The sequence below is a fragment of the Diabrotica undecimpunctata genome, chromosome 3 (assembly GCF_040954645.1).
Source record: "Diabrotica undecimpunctata isolate CICGRU chromosome 3, icDiaUnde3, whole genome shotgun sequence".
Classification (NCBI taxonomy): domain Eukaryota; kingdom Metazoa; phylum Arthropoda; class Insecta; order Coleoptera; family Chrysomelidae; genus Diabrotica; species Diabrotica undecimpunctata.
In genome coordinates, this window is record NC_092805.1 from 261,855 (window position 1) to 279,224 (window position 17,370).

The 17,370-nt window shown below is 33.9% G+C and overlaps 1 protein-coding gene across 3 annotated transcripts in view; it reads left to right on the plus strand.

Annotated features, from left to right (window-relative positions):
• Positions 1–6,342, plus strand: part of LOC140436327 (uncharacterized) — a 74,134-nt gene extending 67,792 nt beyond the window's left edge. For 2 of the 3 annotated variants that reach the window (XM_072525043.1, XM_072525044.1), the window contains 3 exons: positions 3,257–3,530; positions 4,200–4,407; positions 5,327–6,342. In XM_072525043.1, the coding sequence (XP_072381144.1) occupies positions 3,257–3,530; positions 4,200–4,407; positions 5,327–5,683 (839 nt within the window). In that variant the 3' untranslated portion in view covers positions 5,684–6,342. Of the gene's footprint in view, positions 1–3,256; positions 3,531–4,199; positions 4,412–5,326 lie in introns of all 3 variants that reach the window. The other variant, XM_072525046.1, reaches the window with a different exon arrangement.
• Positions 6,343–17,370: the final 11,028 nt, after the last annotated feature.

The following is a 17,370-nucleotide window of genomic DNA, read 5'->3' on the forward strand; positions in this document are numbered from 1 at the left end:
GCCAAAATTTGGCACCCAACGTGGGGCACGATAACTGTAACAATAAAACAATCACCAGGATTATTGGGTGCCAATCGTTTAACAATAAAACAATACTTCACTCATATAACTGTAAAACTACAGTTGATTTGTCAATTTTATTGTTAGGGCTACGACTATCTCTTTCTCAGGTGTAGGTGGGTCTTATTTTAAAGCAAACTTTACATTGAGAACTTTGGCAGAGACAAATAAGTAAATATACTACTAGTCATATTTATTTAATATAAAGAAATCAAATTTAGTGCAAACAAAAAGCAAATCTTGCCTAAGCTTTACAAATTAAGAAAAATGTAAAAATATACTTACGGCAACTATATAGGGTGTCCCCGAAAATAGTGCGTTTCTTGACGGTATATGTATAAGGCACCATTTAGAGCAGAAAAGTCTGTATAACATTTTTTTCTAAATTCAACCGTTTGACCACAAAACGAAAATACATTTTGGTATGCAAAAAGAAATCTGTCAACTACGTGCAGTACGAAAATCTAAACGTAGCCAGTCACAACTTTAGTAAACGGATATTTTGGAACAATGATGTTTAGTGTCACCGCGAAAATGTTTTCGATTCGTGAGTACCATGATATGTTGATTATGGGGAAACGCATTATAACAGTAATTTAGCTGTCCAAATTTATGTATATTAGAATGTCAAAAAACGTTTTTCATAGAACATTTAGGGAACAACTTCTAAATCCTAACCACTATCAAAGAGTACAGGATTTAAAACAAGGTGATCTTCCTCTAAAATTAACATTTTCTAGGTGGTTTCAAGATACACTCGTCAGAGAACCTGAATCCATCTAAAGTGTTATGTGTGGATGAAGCATGTTTCACGAGAAACGGTGTGTATAATTTTCATAACTGCCACACATGGAGTGACGACAACCATTATTTAATACGTAGGACAGATTTTCAACGAAAATTTAGCATTAATTTAAGGGCTGGAATAATTAACAATCGTTTGATAGGACCATATGAATTATTCAGAACACTAACTGGAGAGGCCTACTATGATTTCTTACAAAATGTTGTACTGGATATCTGGGAATAGATATAACTAGTTACGGAGATGTTGAAGTGGTACGACAAAAAATCTTAAAAGCAAGTAGAAGCGGCGGGATCTTTTAATGACACAATCTGGAAGAACAAACACCTAAGACAAGATACAAAAACAAGAATCTATTAAGCAGCAATTAGACCTATATTAACATACACGGCGGAGACAAGACCTGACACACCTAAAACGAGACGACTACTAGAAACAACAGAGAATGAATGGATGACAAAACGAAAACAGGAGTGGAACGAACACATTAGTAGAATGGCAGAGGATAGGATAGTACGAATAGCAATAGATAAGTCACCAAATGGACGAAGAAGTATTGGCAGACCAAGAAAAAGATGGTGCGATAATTTAAACAATTTAGGAGGCTAATGTTGAAGAGGAAACAGGCTTTAAAGCCTACATACAAGAAGCAAGAAGAAGAAGATGTGTTGCTGGTACTTTTTGAAGACGTGCCTTTGCAAACACGCCGTGAAATGTGGTTTCTTTACGACGGTTCCCTAGCACATTTTACCCTGAGCTGTTAAAAATCTTCTTGATACCACTTATCCTCGTCGTTGGTAGGAATGGACCCATTCTGTGGCCACCACGAAGTCTCGAATGCAATGTACTGTTTTATTTTTGGTGACATCTGAAATCGTTAGTTTATATAACCGAGATGAAATCGACACAGAAGCTGAATTACGGGAACGAATTTTTGATGTTGCAGGAACTATCTGACATAATTTAGTTAACAATTGGATTCGTCATATCAATGTAAGTTGGACGTCACTTTAAACATTTATTTTAATAATTATTCTCAAGTAAGTACAAGTATCTAATTAAATATTAGTTCACAAGTAAACAAATTACTGATAGTCCGAGAATAGTGTAAAAAAATAAATTAGAATTATTAAACGTTGTCTGTTGTATTTAATTTCAACTGTAAACTACGTAATTCAGTTAAAACCCTCGGCATTCAACATCTTTAAAGCTTAATAAATACATAGTACTAGTTCTGTTAAAATATAAAGTGTTTTTTATTGTAAATAATTGACATTTTAACAATTCGTTTAAAATTATGCCTTATTTACCTAGTAAAAATAATAATTTATTTAAAACTTCGAACTTTAATCCAAAACCTTAATTAACTCAGATAATAGCAAACGCAACATTATTAAAGCAAGAAATAATTATTTTGCAGATATTACCTACCTTTCCTCAGACGTCAACAACCTTGAATAGTAAATAAACAAGGAGTGGTATGTTAAATGTCCCAAATCACAAACGAATTTTTATTCAGCAGCGCTTTCACTGCGTATGACGTTGCCAGATTATAAATTTTCTGAAAATAAAAATTTACGTAGATGGAAAACGATTAAATTTTTTTTTTAGAGACGGTTAAGTTTAGAAAAAAGTCTTAGATGACTTTTTTGTTCCAAATTGTGTATTATATCCTTACCTTAAACGAACTCACTATTTTCAGGGACACCCTGTATAATACATACTTCTGGAGGAGAGGCTGAATGTATTCTCACCATCGTGATCGCAGCTAACATTTCTTTAATAATCAGTTGTGAGCACCACGTGGGTAGTTCCACCAAAAACGGGGACAAGACAAATCTAATATAAAAGAAAAACCCAATGAAAGATGAACTAATAAAAAAGGGTTTCTGGAAGAAAATTCTACTTTAAATACATTAAAAGGATACAGAAAAAATTCTCCCTTCCAAATTCGTTGATTTGAAACTTGACAAACACGAAAAAAAATTTGGAACTAGATTAAAATTAGCATAAGATGTGTAAATACAGGGGATATACAAAGAATAAATGAGAATTGAACTAAATTGATTGAAAATTTAAATAAGAATGATTAAAGAAAATATTTAGTTGATAGAGAAGTTGGGCGCCAAAAACGAAATGGTAAAACAAAATAGAAGGTTAACAGATGAATAAAATCAAAAGAAGTTGAAATAAAATAATGATTTACAGAAAAATAACAGACGTGTGACGTTTATAACGTTATAACATTATATCGAAACACTCAATGAACCTTTGTATATAAAGAAGTCCATCTAAATTGTTTGAATCGTTAAAACATTGAACATAATTATAAATAAACATATTATTTAAATGTAACATATTGTCTGACCGAGATATCGCGTTCTCTTTCAGGAAGCGAGGTAACCTTAGTGGCTGGTTCGGACACTTCCGAAGATTCCATGGACAGCCTGGACAACCAAAGACTTCAGAAACTCCCCCAATTTATAATCTCCGAACCGGCTGACAACTCCCCGTCTATAACTCGAGGCATCGGTCGCAAGACCAGCCAAGAAAACGAAACAAAAAGACAAGAAATCGAAGCCCAAATCGCAAACGAGGAGTTTTTTCATAGGAGAAATTCCGACAAAAGTTCCTGCTACTCCGATGATTCTCTCTCGAACGATAGGTATGTTAATTTACTTTTTGCGAATTTTTAATTCGCGTCATGTCTCCTTTGTTGTCGTTTTTTAAATCTGACAGGATTAATCATGTTTTACTAGAAGACCACTGATATTTTAGACCGTAGTACTGTTAGGTGATTTTACTTTTTTAGTCACGTTTTTATTTCTTTATTCAGTTCAGCTCCATTAACAAAGCCATTTTCACATCCTGCATGTAGAAGGACAAAACAAGGGCCACGAGCTGCAGGAGCTTTTAACCCTGTAGTCAGGCCACGAACAAATGCATCCCTATGCGATTTAATGGACGTGTCTACCCATTGTTTGGATACGCTTTGGCCTATGTTATATGTACAGTACTAATTATAATCCGCTTCTTCTAGATGTTCGAAGAGAACTTTATCAGTCGCTTAGAACGTCTAGAAGACGCAGAACTAAACTGACTTGACGATGGCAACTGTGGCATTGCCGAAACGTTGTTAAAACAATAGTTTTTCCAAAAACCAACATTATTCAACCCGGAAACTCGCGGAAATTTCACGAACACACACACACACACACACACACACACACACACACACATATATATATATATATATATATATATATATATATATATATATATATATATATATATATAATAAATATAAATTGTTGACATTTTTCTTTGTGTACAGTTTGAGCATTGGAAACCAAAGCCCCAGTTCGAGTTCCAACACTCAATCGAGTCATGCATTCGACAGTGACATAAGGCATAGGCCGATCGATACTTACGCTACCATAGACCAGGAGTTGCGAAACGCCCAAGGAACGGAGAATTTTCAAATTTTTCAAAACCTCAAGAGGAGTAACATAAATTGGAATAAGCCACCGTCGGCGGAAAGTGTATGTGAGGATTTTTTTATTTATAATTCATCATTGTCTCTGATTTTTATCAGTTAATCCATCCTTCTCCAATTATGCTATATCCATTGTCATATCATTCCTCATTGCTGTTTTGCCTTAAAACTACTTGAAGTTGGCTTTTTCAATGCCAAATTGGGATATAAAATCGAACCTAACCTAACATAAACTCATTTCACTACAACGTCGAAAAACGCGGTTGGATTATGTTTTATGAAAAATTGGGTGGAGGATGTTGCTCTAAACAACATTTGTACACAACAGTGTTTGATTTATCTAACAGTTAAATCTAAAGAAAATATGAGTTTAGATCAAACTTGAGGTTAGGTTAGGCTAGTTTAAATTGATATATGAGTGACACAAGAGATTTAACATGAGATATTACTGGTCATATGATCCTATTTTAAATAGTTGTTTAAAATGCCATCAGTTTGTCATTTTGAATGTCTTTTAGGCATCATAAAAGCAATGTAGAGGTGTTACATTTAAAATTGGGAGAATGCATTGACAATAGGTTGCCAGTCAAAAAGTGGACGCAAATATTTTGCCTCAAATAGTGGCCTCAACACGTGAGCTATTGTAGGTCACACTTGACAAATGCCGAATTCAATTGAAGAAATATTTCTACTGCTCGAGAGATGAGCATAAAACTTTTTAGGTCACCATTAGCGAATGTCCTAAGTCGATGGCTACCGGAGGATGTCTTCTGTTCTTAAAGACGAAATAGCACTTTTACAAACTTAAAAAACGAGAGATTGGAAATATGGCACATACCTTTTATTGGTAGATACCGTGGATTACATGGATGTCTACCCTTGTTTTGTATTTCATACTGAACAATTTAAGTTGTTAAAAAATATTAAACAGTTAAATATTTTAATAAATTTCAAATTATTTTTAGAGCCAGGAAGTTTCGAACCTTCTTTGCCAGGTTCCAGTAGAATCGAACTTGCACAAAAACTCGGGCTCTTTCGAGTTCGAGCTGTCCGAAGTGTGTTCCAAACTGCAGTCGACCGACATTCTGGAGATGGTCAAGAAGACCATCAACGACCAGATTCCGCCGAAGACTTGCCTCAGTTCGGACGAGCTCAGCGACCGATTGAGCCTCGAATACGAAGGGGGGCTCCAGATAGAATTGAAGATCGTCGACAAGCCCCGAGGAGACTCCAAAGGGTTGAAAATGAGGAGGATATCGGGCGATCACTTGGTCTACAATCAAGTGTGTCAGCAGCTTATCTCCTGCATGACTGTTTCCTAGCATTTAAAGTAATTTTTTGTTTTGTTATTGTTTTTTGTTTTACCATGATGCGGAACTAGTAGATTTTCGCGATTCGATGGATGAGATCCTGCCCTGTGTTCGATACTCGAGAAGATGATTCTAGATAGAAAATGAAACGCTTAACTTTGACGCTTTCTTCTTAGGATTGTATTTGATTTCGAAACAATAACGATAGAAGGGTGCTACTGTTCATTCGACTGATTTTTGTTATTTTTTAAACCCTTGCTATATTAAAAAAGATCTTATTTTTTTGGTAGAAGGAGCTAAGAATGATCGTATTAGCAATTTTTTAATAAGTCGGTCTATATTCTTGGCATTCTACAGAAAAATATTACAATGACAAGTGCTAGACGTCCAAAAGGTCAGTAGTTAAGTGGTTTCATGTACAAAAATAGAAAAGGTAACGTAAACTGAATGCTTTTCGCTTTTACAATTAGGATTTTATACCATGAACAATGAAAATTATTTAAAAAAATATGTATTATAAAACGTAAAGTCAGTAACCTGACAAACAGTCACAGTGAATTTTCAGTGAGATTAGAAGCAGTTGATATATCCATTTTTGACTACAAAACTCATTGTACATCATCAAGAACAGTACTGTATCGTCATATAACTACTAACTTCGCTACTGAGTAGTAATAAAAAAAGAGGTTAGTCTTTGTATGTGGGTATATTTTATTTTATAAAAACCCTTAAAAGGGCAACATTACAAGCACGAACGTTTTCGGAACAACTGTTCCATCATCAGGTTAAAATGCCTAAAATAAGTATAAACCATTTAATTACAGCAAACGTGGTTTAAAATTTTGACTAAGGTTAAAAACAATAAAATGGTTATACTTACAGGTTATAAGGTTATAACCATTTTATTGTTTTTAACCTTAGTCAAAATTTTAAACCACGTTTGCTGTAATTAAATGGTTTATACTTATTTTAGGCATTTTAACCTGATGATGGAACAGTTGTTCCGAAAACGTTCGTGCTTGTAATGTTGCCCTTTTAAGGGTTTTTATAAAATAAAATATACCCACATACAAAGACTAACCTCTTTTGTTATACGTGGTATACAGCCAGCTACAGGAATTATTTTCCTTGTGGATTTTGAGTAGTAATACTTTTGATCCTGATCATGTTAATAATTGAATAATTTGAATCAGGATCATTGATTGCTTACTCCTCTCGTAGCACTACAATCCGGAGTGGGTTTTGACTGACTACACAACTTGCTTCCATCTCACACGGTCATCCATGATAGTTGGTTCGGTGAGTAGTCCCATTGTTCTTAAATCTGACCATAATTTATCTCTTCATCGCATTCGTGGGTGCCCTAAGCCTTCTTTCAGAATAACTTTGCAAGGTTGTTATTAGGGAGCCTGTAAACATGGTCTTAGGCTATGGATTTAATTTCTTGGACGACATCTCTAGCTTTATATATCTTTTTGACCTCGGTATTGATTAATATTCGGGTAGTGACAAGGTCCAAAGATCCTGTTGAGGAATTTTCTCTCAAAACATCTGAGTTTTATTTCCTTTGCTTTTGTCTCACACCCATACGCGAGCATCGGTCTAATCACTGTTTTATATGTTCTGATTTTTGAGGTTTATACATGCAGCCTAAATTTTCCCTGTTATCTCTTCGGTGGTATTGTTTTTTTAATAACTTACTGGATGGGAGCAAGTGGAATCTGTTAATATTTTTAATTGAGAACTTTTATTTCATGTGAGAATTGATCCTTTCTGAATGATATTTTACATTATCAGATCTATTTTCGTCTTTTCCAATATTGTTTTTGTGTTTTAGTTTTTTATCTTTATCTTATATAAGTCTACCTCCTAAGATGCATATTATTCCATTAAAATGGTAGAGCGTCACAATATTGACCAGAATAATAAGGCAATACATTATCTTCACTACAGTATGTTCAATTTAAGCAAGGTGAAAACGCTTTCTATTTTGGTGAAAACGCTGGTCTATTTTCAGCCTTTTCCAGTGCTGTTATCCATTCGTTTCTTTCTTTCGCTTTCGTTTTTCGAAGTCTACCTCCCAAGGCACATATTACACCATTACAATGGTAGAGTGTCAGAATATCAACCAGAACAAGAGACATTACATTATCTTCACAGTATGTTCAGATTAAAGAAGGTGACAACGCTTGACTGGTCTATTTTCAGCCTTTTTCGCTGCTGTACTACATTGGTTTCTTTCTTTCGCTATCGTTTAAGTGTTTTTATCTTTATCTTATGTAAGTCTACTTCTCAAGGCGCATATTACCCCATTACATTCGTAAATCGTCACAGTATTAAGCAGAATAAGAGATATTACATTATCTTCACGGTATGTTCGATTTGAACAAGGTGGACAACGCTTGACTGGTTTATTATCGTCTTTTTACTGCTATGCTCCATTCCTTTCTTTATTTCGGTTTCGTTTGAGGGTTTTTTATCTTTATCCTATTATTACAATGGTAGAGTGTCACAATATCAACCAGAACAAGAGACATTACATTATCTTCACAATATGTTTAGATTAAATCTTTATCTTATATACGTCTGCTGTATTTTCATATAAGATACGATTCCATCTTATTTTTTGTGTTTCTAGTACTTCCTTATCCGTTTTTTTCTATTTCTTGCTTCATCCATGACCTTTTCCTGTCTTCATATTTAATCCTAATTTTTATGAATTGGCCTGTGGTATATATCTAAGTATTTTTTTATTTCTCTAAAAAGCGGTAATTTCCATTTGAATCCTTCTTTTCAGATCTAGTCTGATTTATTTGAGGTTAACGTTTGGCCACCTAACCTATAAATGGCATACGAATGATATAAAATGGAGATATTTTCGTTATTATTAGTACACACGCAAAATATAAAAAAGAAATTATTAAATACACATACAACAGACTCCAATTATGGTGACAAGTACGCAGCACAGATTTTAAAAAAACCAATTTTAGCGACATTGTTTAAGCAAGAATTGAACAATGGCCGGCACAAGTATGCCTTAGAACCAAACTAATGCGTTACAGATACTCGATTTAATATAAGCCGAGTTTTTAATCTGTTCGCCAGTCGGAGGAGTCTAGTAATTTAAGACGAAACGAAGTTCTTTCACGCAATTCATCATAAGAGAAAAATGTTTTTTCTGTGTATATTGAATCCTACTTGAAAAGCTTACTACGTTATAGAGAAACGAATGTGAGGATCGAACAAGTCGGGCTCGGGATCACAACAGTGAAACTATGTAAAACATTGTTTATTTAATTTTTGTGATTGTTTTATTATGATGATCTCTTAGTTTTATAGTATGTTTAACTATCGAGTGCTAGAGTGGAACTCTAAAAGTATAATACTACTCGTAACGAACCTTTTTTAACCGACAGACAGTAAAAGGAATATATATTTTTAATTGATTAAGCTCAATAAGATGTGAAATAAAATCTCTATCTAGATTTTAATGTAGATCATATTAAATACCAACATTACAAAACATTTAACCAGAGAAGCAAACTGGAAATTCTAGTTAGCATTTTATGCAATTTTAACATAAATCACAATGATAAATTGTCTTCTAGGTCGTTTATACTAGGATCATACCTATAATATACGTTTGAATGAAACATAAATTTACATGGCAGTGGGTTGAAAGAGCTGTCACAATATTTTTGGTGTTGTGATTCATGTTAAATTGACATAAAATGATCTTTCGAGTATATAGTAAAGATTTAATACGTTCTAAATCTTGTAAGGTCCAAGATTCTGTAAAATTCTATGTGTCTGCCAGTTAAAGTGGTTTTATATTCCTATGTAGACGTGTAGATACTTGTCAGTGATGGATAATGCCTACAAAAACTGTTTAAATCATGCTTTTATTAATTTTTTTAACTACACGTTTTTGACGCCCAGTGAACGGTATTTCAAACTATGTACACTCAAAGGCAGCTGCTCTCCTCTTTAATCAAATCATGTGATAAAAAGTAGTTCTTAAAGTAATCAAACATTTAAAATCGTTTTATCAACATGTTTGTCCAATATTTGGAAAAGTTAAAATGAAGATTGAAAGTGGTTATGTGCAATCTTATATTTATATTTTTTATTTGCCATATGCCATTTAACGCAAACAAAACACCCAATCACTTTATAACTAAAAATGGAAAATCTATAAAACGGTTATGTGTAACTGTTTTGTTATATGTATAAATACAAATATTAAATGCAATTAAAATCCTATTAAAAAAAATTTGATTTTTGTGCAGTTTGATCAACGTGTAGTTTTACTCGACATACCAGTCTTTGGGGAGAGAGAGAGAGTCTCGCAACTCGGTGACGATCATTAATTGATCCCTACTGTTAAAACACTAGAAAACCAGATCATACGTGATAAGTATTTAGGCGGGTATCAATAATAATGATGAAAAATAGATAAGTAGACACTTCAGGACACTTTAACGATTGTCAAAAAGTGAAGTAAAAAGCGAAAAAGTGTTAAAAATCATTAGTAAGGTCAAAAAGGATTGTAAAACAGTTATTAATCATTACAAATGTGTCACAATGCTTAAAAAAAGTGTTATAGAAGCAATTTTTAATTCCTTTTCAGCGCTTTTAAGCTTTTTTTAAACCTTTTTGTCGCTTTTTTCGTATCTTAAATCTTATAATTTATTATTTATACGCTAAAATCCTGGTATATTGCATATAAATGCGCCGTTTAGTCTTTTAGTGGTGTCCACATTCATTTAAACGCATTTACAGAATCAAAGCATTGTAAAAATGTTTTTACGGTCGAAAAAGTGTTTGTTAAAAGCATTATAAAACCATTATAAAGATTTAAAAGTGGGTGAAAAGCATAAGAAAGTGTAAAAACGGGATGTGGCCTCCGGGAGTGACCATGGGGAAGCCTAGCTTTCTTATCGTCTAAACACGGAGCCATGGTTTTTAATTTAAATTATTTTATTTTAATATAATTTAATTTTGTTTTATTTTATTCGATTCGATTTTATTATATAATATACTAATACCTTTTATCTAATTCTTATCTTGTAATAGTATAGGTCTGTACAATCATTTCAGGAGTATGCGAAAATGGTTGCGTTTCGATTTAATTTGAGCTTCTTACCACTCCCTGACACGTGTTTCTGGGTCTTCCCGTCATCAGAGAGAGCTTGTAAGAAAACTCAAACTAAACCAAAACGCACCGGCTACTCGGCAATTATAGACAAAATAATTACCAGAGTATGCTACTAGAGACATCTAGTGATGAAAGATGAAGTTAAATGTGTCGATAGCAATTAAAGTAAATTGTATACTCACGCTTAATCAAGCCATTAAGAGCGATGCTGGGAATATTTATATTCCACTAAGCATCAACAATTTACCCATATAAATTACTATCTTACTTGTACTCATTGCGTCGAGTAAGGACGATAAATATGCGAAAATGGTTGCGTTTCGATTTAATTTGAGCTTCTTACCACTCCCTGACACGTGTTTCTGGGTCTTCCCGTCATCAGAGAGAGCTTGTAAGAAAACTCAAACTAAACCAAAACGCACCGGCTACTCGGCAATTATAGACAAAATAATTACCAGAGTATGCTACTAGAGACATCTAGTGATGAAAGATGAAGTTAAATGTGTCGATAGCAATTAAAGTAAATTGTATACTCACGCTTAATCAAGCCATTAAGAGCGATGCTGGGAATATTTATATTCCACTAAGCATCAACAATTTACCCATATAAATTACTATCTTACTTGTACTCATTGCGTCGAGTAAGGACGATAAATATGCGAAAATACGAGTAGCATACTCTGGTAATTATTTTGTCTATAATTGCCGAGTAGCCGGTGCGTTTTGGTTTAGTTTGAGTTTTCTTACAAGCTCTCTCTGATGACGGGAAGACCCAGAAACACGTGTCAGGGAGTGGTAAGAAGCTCAAATTAAATCGAAACGCAACCATTTTCGCATATTTATCGTCCTTACTCGACGCAATGAGTACAAGTAAGATAGTAATTTATATGGGTAAATTGTTGATGCTTAGTGGAATATAAATATTCCCAGCATCGCTCTTAATGGCTTGATTAAGCGTGAGTATACAATTTACTTTAATTGCTATCGACACATTTAACTTCATCTTTCATCACTAGATGTCTCTAGTAGCATACTCTGGTAATTATTTTGTCTATAATTGCCGAGTAGCCGGTGCGTTTTGGTTTAGTTTGAGTTTTCTTACAAGCTCTCTCTGATGACGGGAAGACCCAGAAACACGTGTCAGGGAGTGGTAAGAAGCTCAAATTAAATCGAAACGCAACCATTTTCGCATATTTATCGTCCTTACTCGACGCAATGAGTACAAGTAAGATAGTAATTTATATGGGTAAATTGTTGATGCTTAGTGGAATATAAATATTCCCAGCATCGCTCTTAATGGCTTGATTAAGCGTGAGTATACAATTTACTTTAATTGCTATCGACACATTTAACTTCACATTTCAGGAGTCATGCTTTTGTATTTTCTTTTTTTTTTTCTGTAAAACTTAAGCAGCTTTTTCTCCTGTGCGAGGCACTCTGCTGTTCCCGATGAAGTGGACAACAGTAATCACCCATCATTTTGGTGTTCCAACGTACCTGGTATCGGTTCTCCATAACCTTAATAACCTGGTGGAATCGTTCGCCTTGTTCTTTACTTACATCACCCATATTTTCAGGGAAAAGATGGTTGTGCAAAAAGTAGATTTTGAGGCTCATTAGATATCCCACAATCTTTCACATTACCTAAAAACTTGGTTACAACTTTTTTGAATGCAATCCAAGCTTCTTTTTTCCTTAGTAGTCATCTTGGTTTCAAAGGTGGAGTCGAACATCATTTTATAAATATCTGGTCCAACAAAAACACCTTCTTTCAATTTGGCTTCTGATAGATGGGGAAACTTTCTACTCAAGTACTTGAAATATTCTTCATCTTTAGGCGAAGCCTTTAGGCTTAATGAAACGAAACCGTTTCATTAAGCCTAATTTGATGTGTAGAGGTGGAAGGAGGGTCTTTTTTGAATCTACCAAAGTTTTGTACAAAATATTCTTCTCGCCAGGTGTTAAAACATTTCTTATGTGCCATTGTTTTGTGAACCAGTGTTTATCTCTTGCTCTACTGTTCCATTCACAAATCAAGCATAGAAACTTTGTAAGTCTCCTTTGTTGATCAAATAGCATGCAAACAACTTATAAAACTCCACAGATCATCCAATTGTGACCTGAATAGCTGATTTTCTGTAGAATTGTGCCAACATTTTCAAATGCATTGAATGAGCAATATTAAGTGAAGCACAAGTGTTCCCATTATGTAAGAGTACAGCTTTTAAACTTGTTTTTGAAGAGTCTATATAAAGCCTCCAATCATCCTTAATGTACTCAGTAGAGGTAATGGATTTTGACAAGAGCTATGATTCATGCCGATGCAGTACATAAGTTTACCTGTTATTTACAAGGTCATAGCTCTTGTCAAAATCCATTACCTATAACAAACTCATTCATTAGACCACCTTCCTGCCTAAAAAACTGAGCAAACTGTTGATCTCTGTACCTGTACTTGTAAAATAGATGTACCAGGCGACAACAAATTCTCAAAGTAAGCCAATATTATGGTGTCTTTCCCTATTTCTTCTTCTTAAGGTGCCTTCTTTATTACTGAAGGTTGGCAAATTGCTCTCTATCTTGAGCTGTTCTTAGTTTCGAATGTGTGTCCATGCCTTTCCAGTCTCGTACGTTCTTCAACCAGGAGCATTTTCTTCTTCCTGGACCTCTTCTTCCTTCCACTTTCCCTTCCATTATAAGTCGTAGGAAGTTGTATTTTTCTCCTCTGTAAATATGTCCTAGATAACTCGTTTTGCTGTTTTTTACAATATTTAGGAGTTCTCTCTCAGTACCCATTCTTCTTAGCACCTCGTTGTTGGTAACGTGCTCTGTCCAAGACATCTTCAGCATCCTTCGAAAAACCCACATCTCAAAGGCTTCTATACGCTTCATACTTGTAATTCCGAGAGTCCGTGTTTCCACTCCCTATAGCAATATGGAATAAATAAACGTTTTTACAAATTGAAATGAAATGAGATGGTGTCATTTATGTCAGCTAAAATATTTTGTACTATTTTTCGTACAATGGCCTGGATTGAAGCGGGAATAAATTTTCTGTTGCCTTTATTGTATTTTCTCGAATGTTTTCTGGTAAATCCCTAACTGAATATAAATCCAACTGACACCTACATAATATAATCAAGAAACGACAAAATATCAACAACTGTCATAGACTACTACTTAAAAGTGAAAACGTCTCAATTTTAGTTTTTATATTATGTGAATTGAAAAATAAAATCTTGTATGTACCACTGGTATTACCGGATGATTACCATCCTTCGGACTAGAAGCCATCTAGCTGGATTATGTTGCTCTTTGGGCGTAATTATCTTAATAACACCCTTGGTGCATAAATAACTATTCTACTATCGAAACCTGTTAAAAAGCGAATAAAAGCGCTAAAAAAGAGTGAAAAACATTAAACATGCCGAAAAAACATTTTTCTTATATTAAATCGTATAGTTTATTAATTATACAATATAATAATTTTAGATTATAGATTAAAACGTCGTTGGGCCTAGCAATTATATAACCAGTGATAAGAAATAAATTTTCGCTATGCCTAACATTATATTTACAAGTTTATGGATCGTTCAAAATGTATGTGAAAGAGTATTTAACATAGAAATTATGAGAAAATTGTCATCAAACAATTATTAATGAGAAAAAAAGACATGTAAAGTCTATCTACCTATCTACTACATCACCTAAGCAATTCTGATTAGTGTGTAGGGAGAATATACCTGCCTTTATTTTTCCTTATTTTCAGAAACGTTTCCAATTTTCTCTGAGCAGTAAGTAAAAACTTCTCGTTCTATCATTTTCCTACGCGAAACTTTTAGTGCTGCATCTGAATCTGCATCTATTACACTTTTTTCTATTAGAGTTTCGGGATGGACATGCATACAAACTTCTTCTTTACGTGCCATCTCCGCGACGGAGGTTGGCAATCATCATGGCTATTCTGATCTTAGATGCTGCCGCTCTGAATAGTTCGATAATCTAATCGTACTTTTGCATTGTAATCGCCCATAACTACCGTGATTTCCCTGTTTTTTGTTATTTTCAGTGCATCTTCAATTTGTCGGTAGAATGTTTCTACTTCATCTTCTGTTCCATCCGTCGTTGGCGCATATACTTAGATCAAATTTAGTTTTGTGTGTGATGTACGTATTTGTAGTAGTATCACTCTTTCTGAGATTGGGACAAAACCCTCTATTGACTTGTTAAAACAATTGCACATACAAACTGCACACATTTAAATAATCGAATTTGTTTTTAAATTATATTTCGATAAAAACATTGTAAAAGTTTTTGTAGGTACTTCCATCACGGGCTTAACAAAGTTCCACAGACATTTTTAACGAAACTTCAATATCATTGAAGTACCGTTAAATCTGTCTGCCATATTGTCGTTGAGACATTCCATGTAATTTTATAATTTCTAAGAATGAGTTTCATATGGTTACCAATCGTTGAGATTTCTGCAAGGTGTCGAGTATGAAATACTCGCTAAAAGAGAACGAGCTGGCTGTAGTGAATTGAAAATAAGAAAAATAGAGTGACTACGTTTAAGACATAATTATAATTTTTATTGTACGACGTTGTATTTTTACAACAGCTTCTTTTTGTTGGTAATCACCCGAATTATTTTAACTGTATAATCGTGAGCAACCAGTAGGTACTTCTTAATGAAATAAAATTAAAAGAAAAGGTAGGTGACTATTTTTTTGTATCATTTGTTTATATATATATATATATATATATATATATATATATATATATATATATATATATATATATATATATATATATTATATAAAGTTAATTGCGTTATAAAAAGTCTTAACTGTAAAAAAATATTATTTCATCAATTCGTCCTGTTGAACCGATCATTTATCCAGCGTATATGTCGTCCTTTACCATCTTCCATTCCAATATCTAGTTCTTACACATATCGTCATAAATTTTGTCTTAGAAACATTCATTTTTAGACCCATTTCTCTTCCTGTTCCAGATAAAGAGAGCATTGGCTCGTATGACTGCTTTTTGCTTCCAATACAACTACTTTTCTATAACACGTATGTTTCTACAATCAATATCTTTGATTGCTTTTAAGGTTTTTCGTAATCGATGAAAGCCTCACAAATATCATTACATTGGTCGCAGCATTTTTGGAGAAGTACATTTAAGGCAAAAAGTTCCTATGGATATCCAGCGCATTCCTAAATCCAAACTGGGTTTCATCTAGGTCTCTTTCGCAATGAATATTATTCTTTCATCAATCTATTTGTAGGGAAGCATTGTCGTGAGTTTAAAGATTTAAACAAATCATAAATTTTGTCTTAAAAACATTCATTTTTTGACCCATTTCTCTTCCTGTTCCAGATAAAGAGATCACTGACTCGTATGACTGCTTTTTTGCTTCCAATACAACTACTTTTCTATGACACGTAGGTTTCTACGATCAATATCTTTGGTTCTTAATATGTTCAAAAGTGTTCCTTACTACACTCTATCAAAAGCCTTTTCGTAATCGATCTTCTTCTCATTGCGCCGTCTCCTTTCGAAGGTTGGCGATCCAAATGGCAATTGTAGTTCTGGAAACTGCTGCGCGAAAGATCTCTGCGGATGAGCGGTCGAACCATCTCCTCAGGTCTTTCAGCCACGAGTTCTGGCGTCTTCCTACTGATCTTTTGCCCTGTACTTTTCCTTCCAGTATAACTTGAAGTAATTCATATCTTTCGCCTCTCAGCACATGACCCAAGTATTGCATTTTCCTCTCTTTGATTATTCTTAGTAATTCTTTTTGTTTACACATGCGACGAAGTACCTCAACATTAGTAACTCTTTGTACCCATGGAATCCTCAACATCGATCGTAATCGATGATAGCCTCATAAATATTTTTACATTGCTCGCAGCATTTTTGGAGAAGTACATTTAAGCCAAAAAGTGTCTCATGCGCATTCCTAAATCCAAACTGGATTTCATCTAGGTCTCTTTCGCAATGAATATTATTTTTCCATTAATCTATTTGTAGGGAAGCATTGTCCTACATGAATTGGCAGCTGACAACGCACGTCCTATGCTAGCAATGGCTTAGGAAATGAGAGAGAATGTTTCATTGCTTTCGACAACTAAATGTTTTGCTTGAAATAGTGATATATTTCATGTATTGTATGACAGATGTCAAAACTAAAAGCAATTCGTTCTCACATAGCGCCACCTATCAAAGACTAGCTTACCACTCTCGCAGTTTGTTCTATAAAATACAAATTTTGTTACAATACATTCTTTGTTTGGGGCATTAGTGCTATTGTTAAGAATTTATAACGTACTTGCTTTTAAAATTTACATCTCAAATTGAAGCTGGATTGAAACTACACACAAAACCTACCTTTAAAGTGTTTTTAAAACGGAAACACTGTAAAAAGCTGAAATGAAATAAAACTTATTTTCATTATTCTGTATTGGTACCAATTAAATTTTAAAAAATAAATCCTAGCTCGGTCTATAAATAATTCTTATGCTACTAA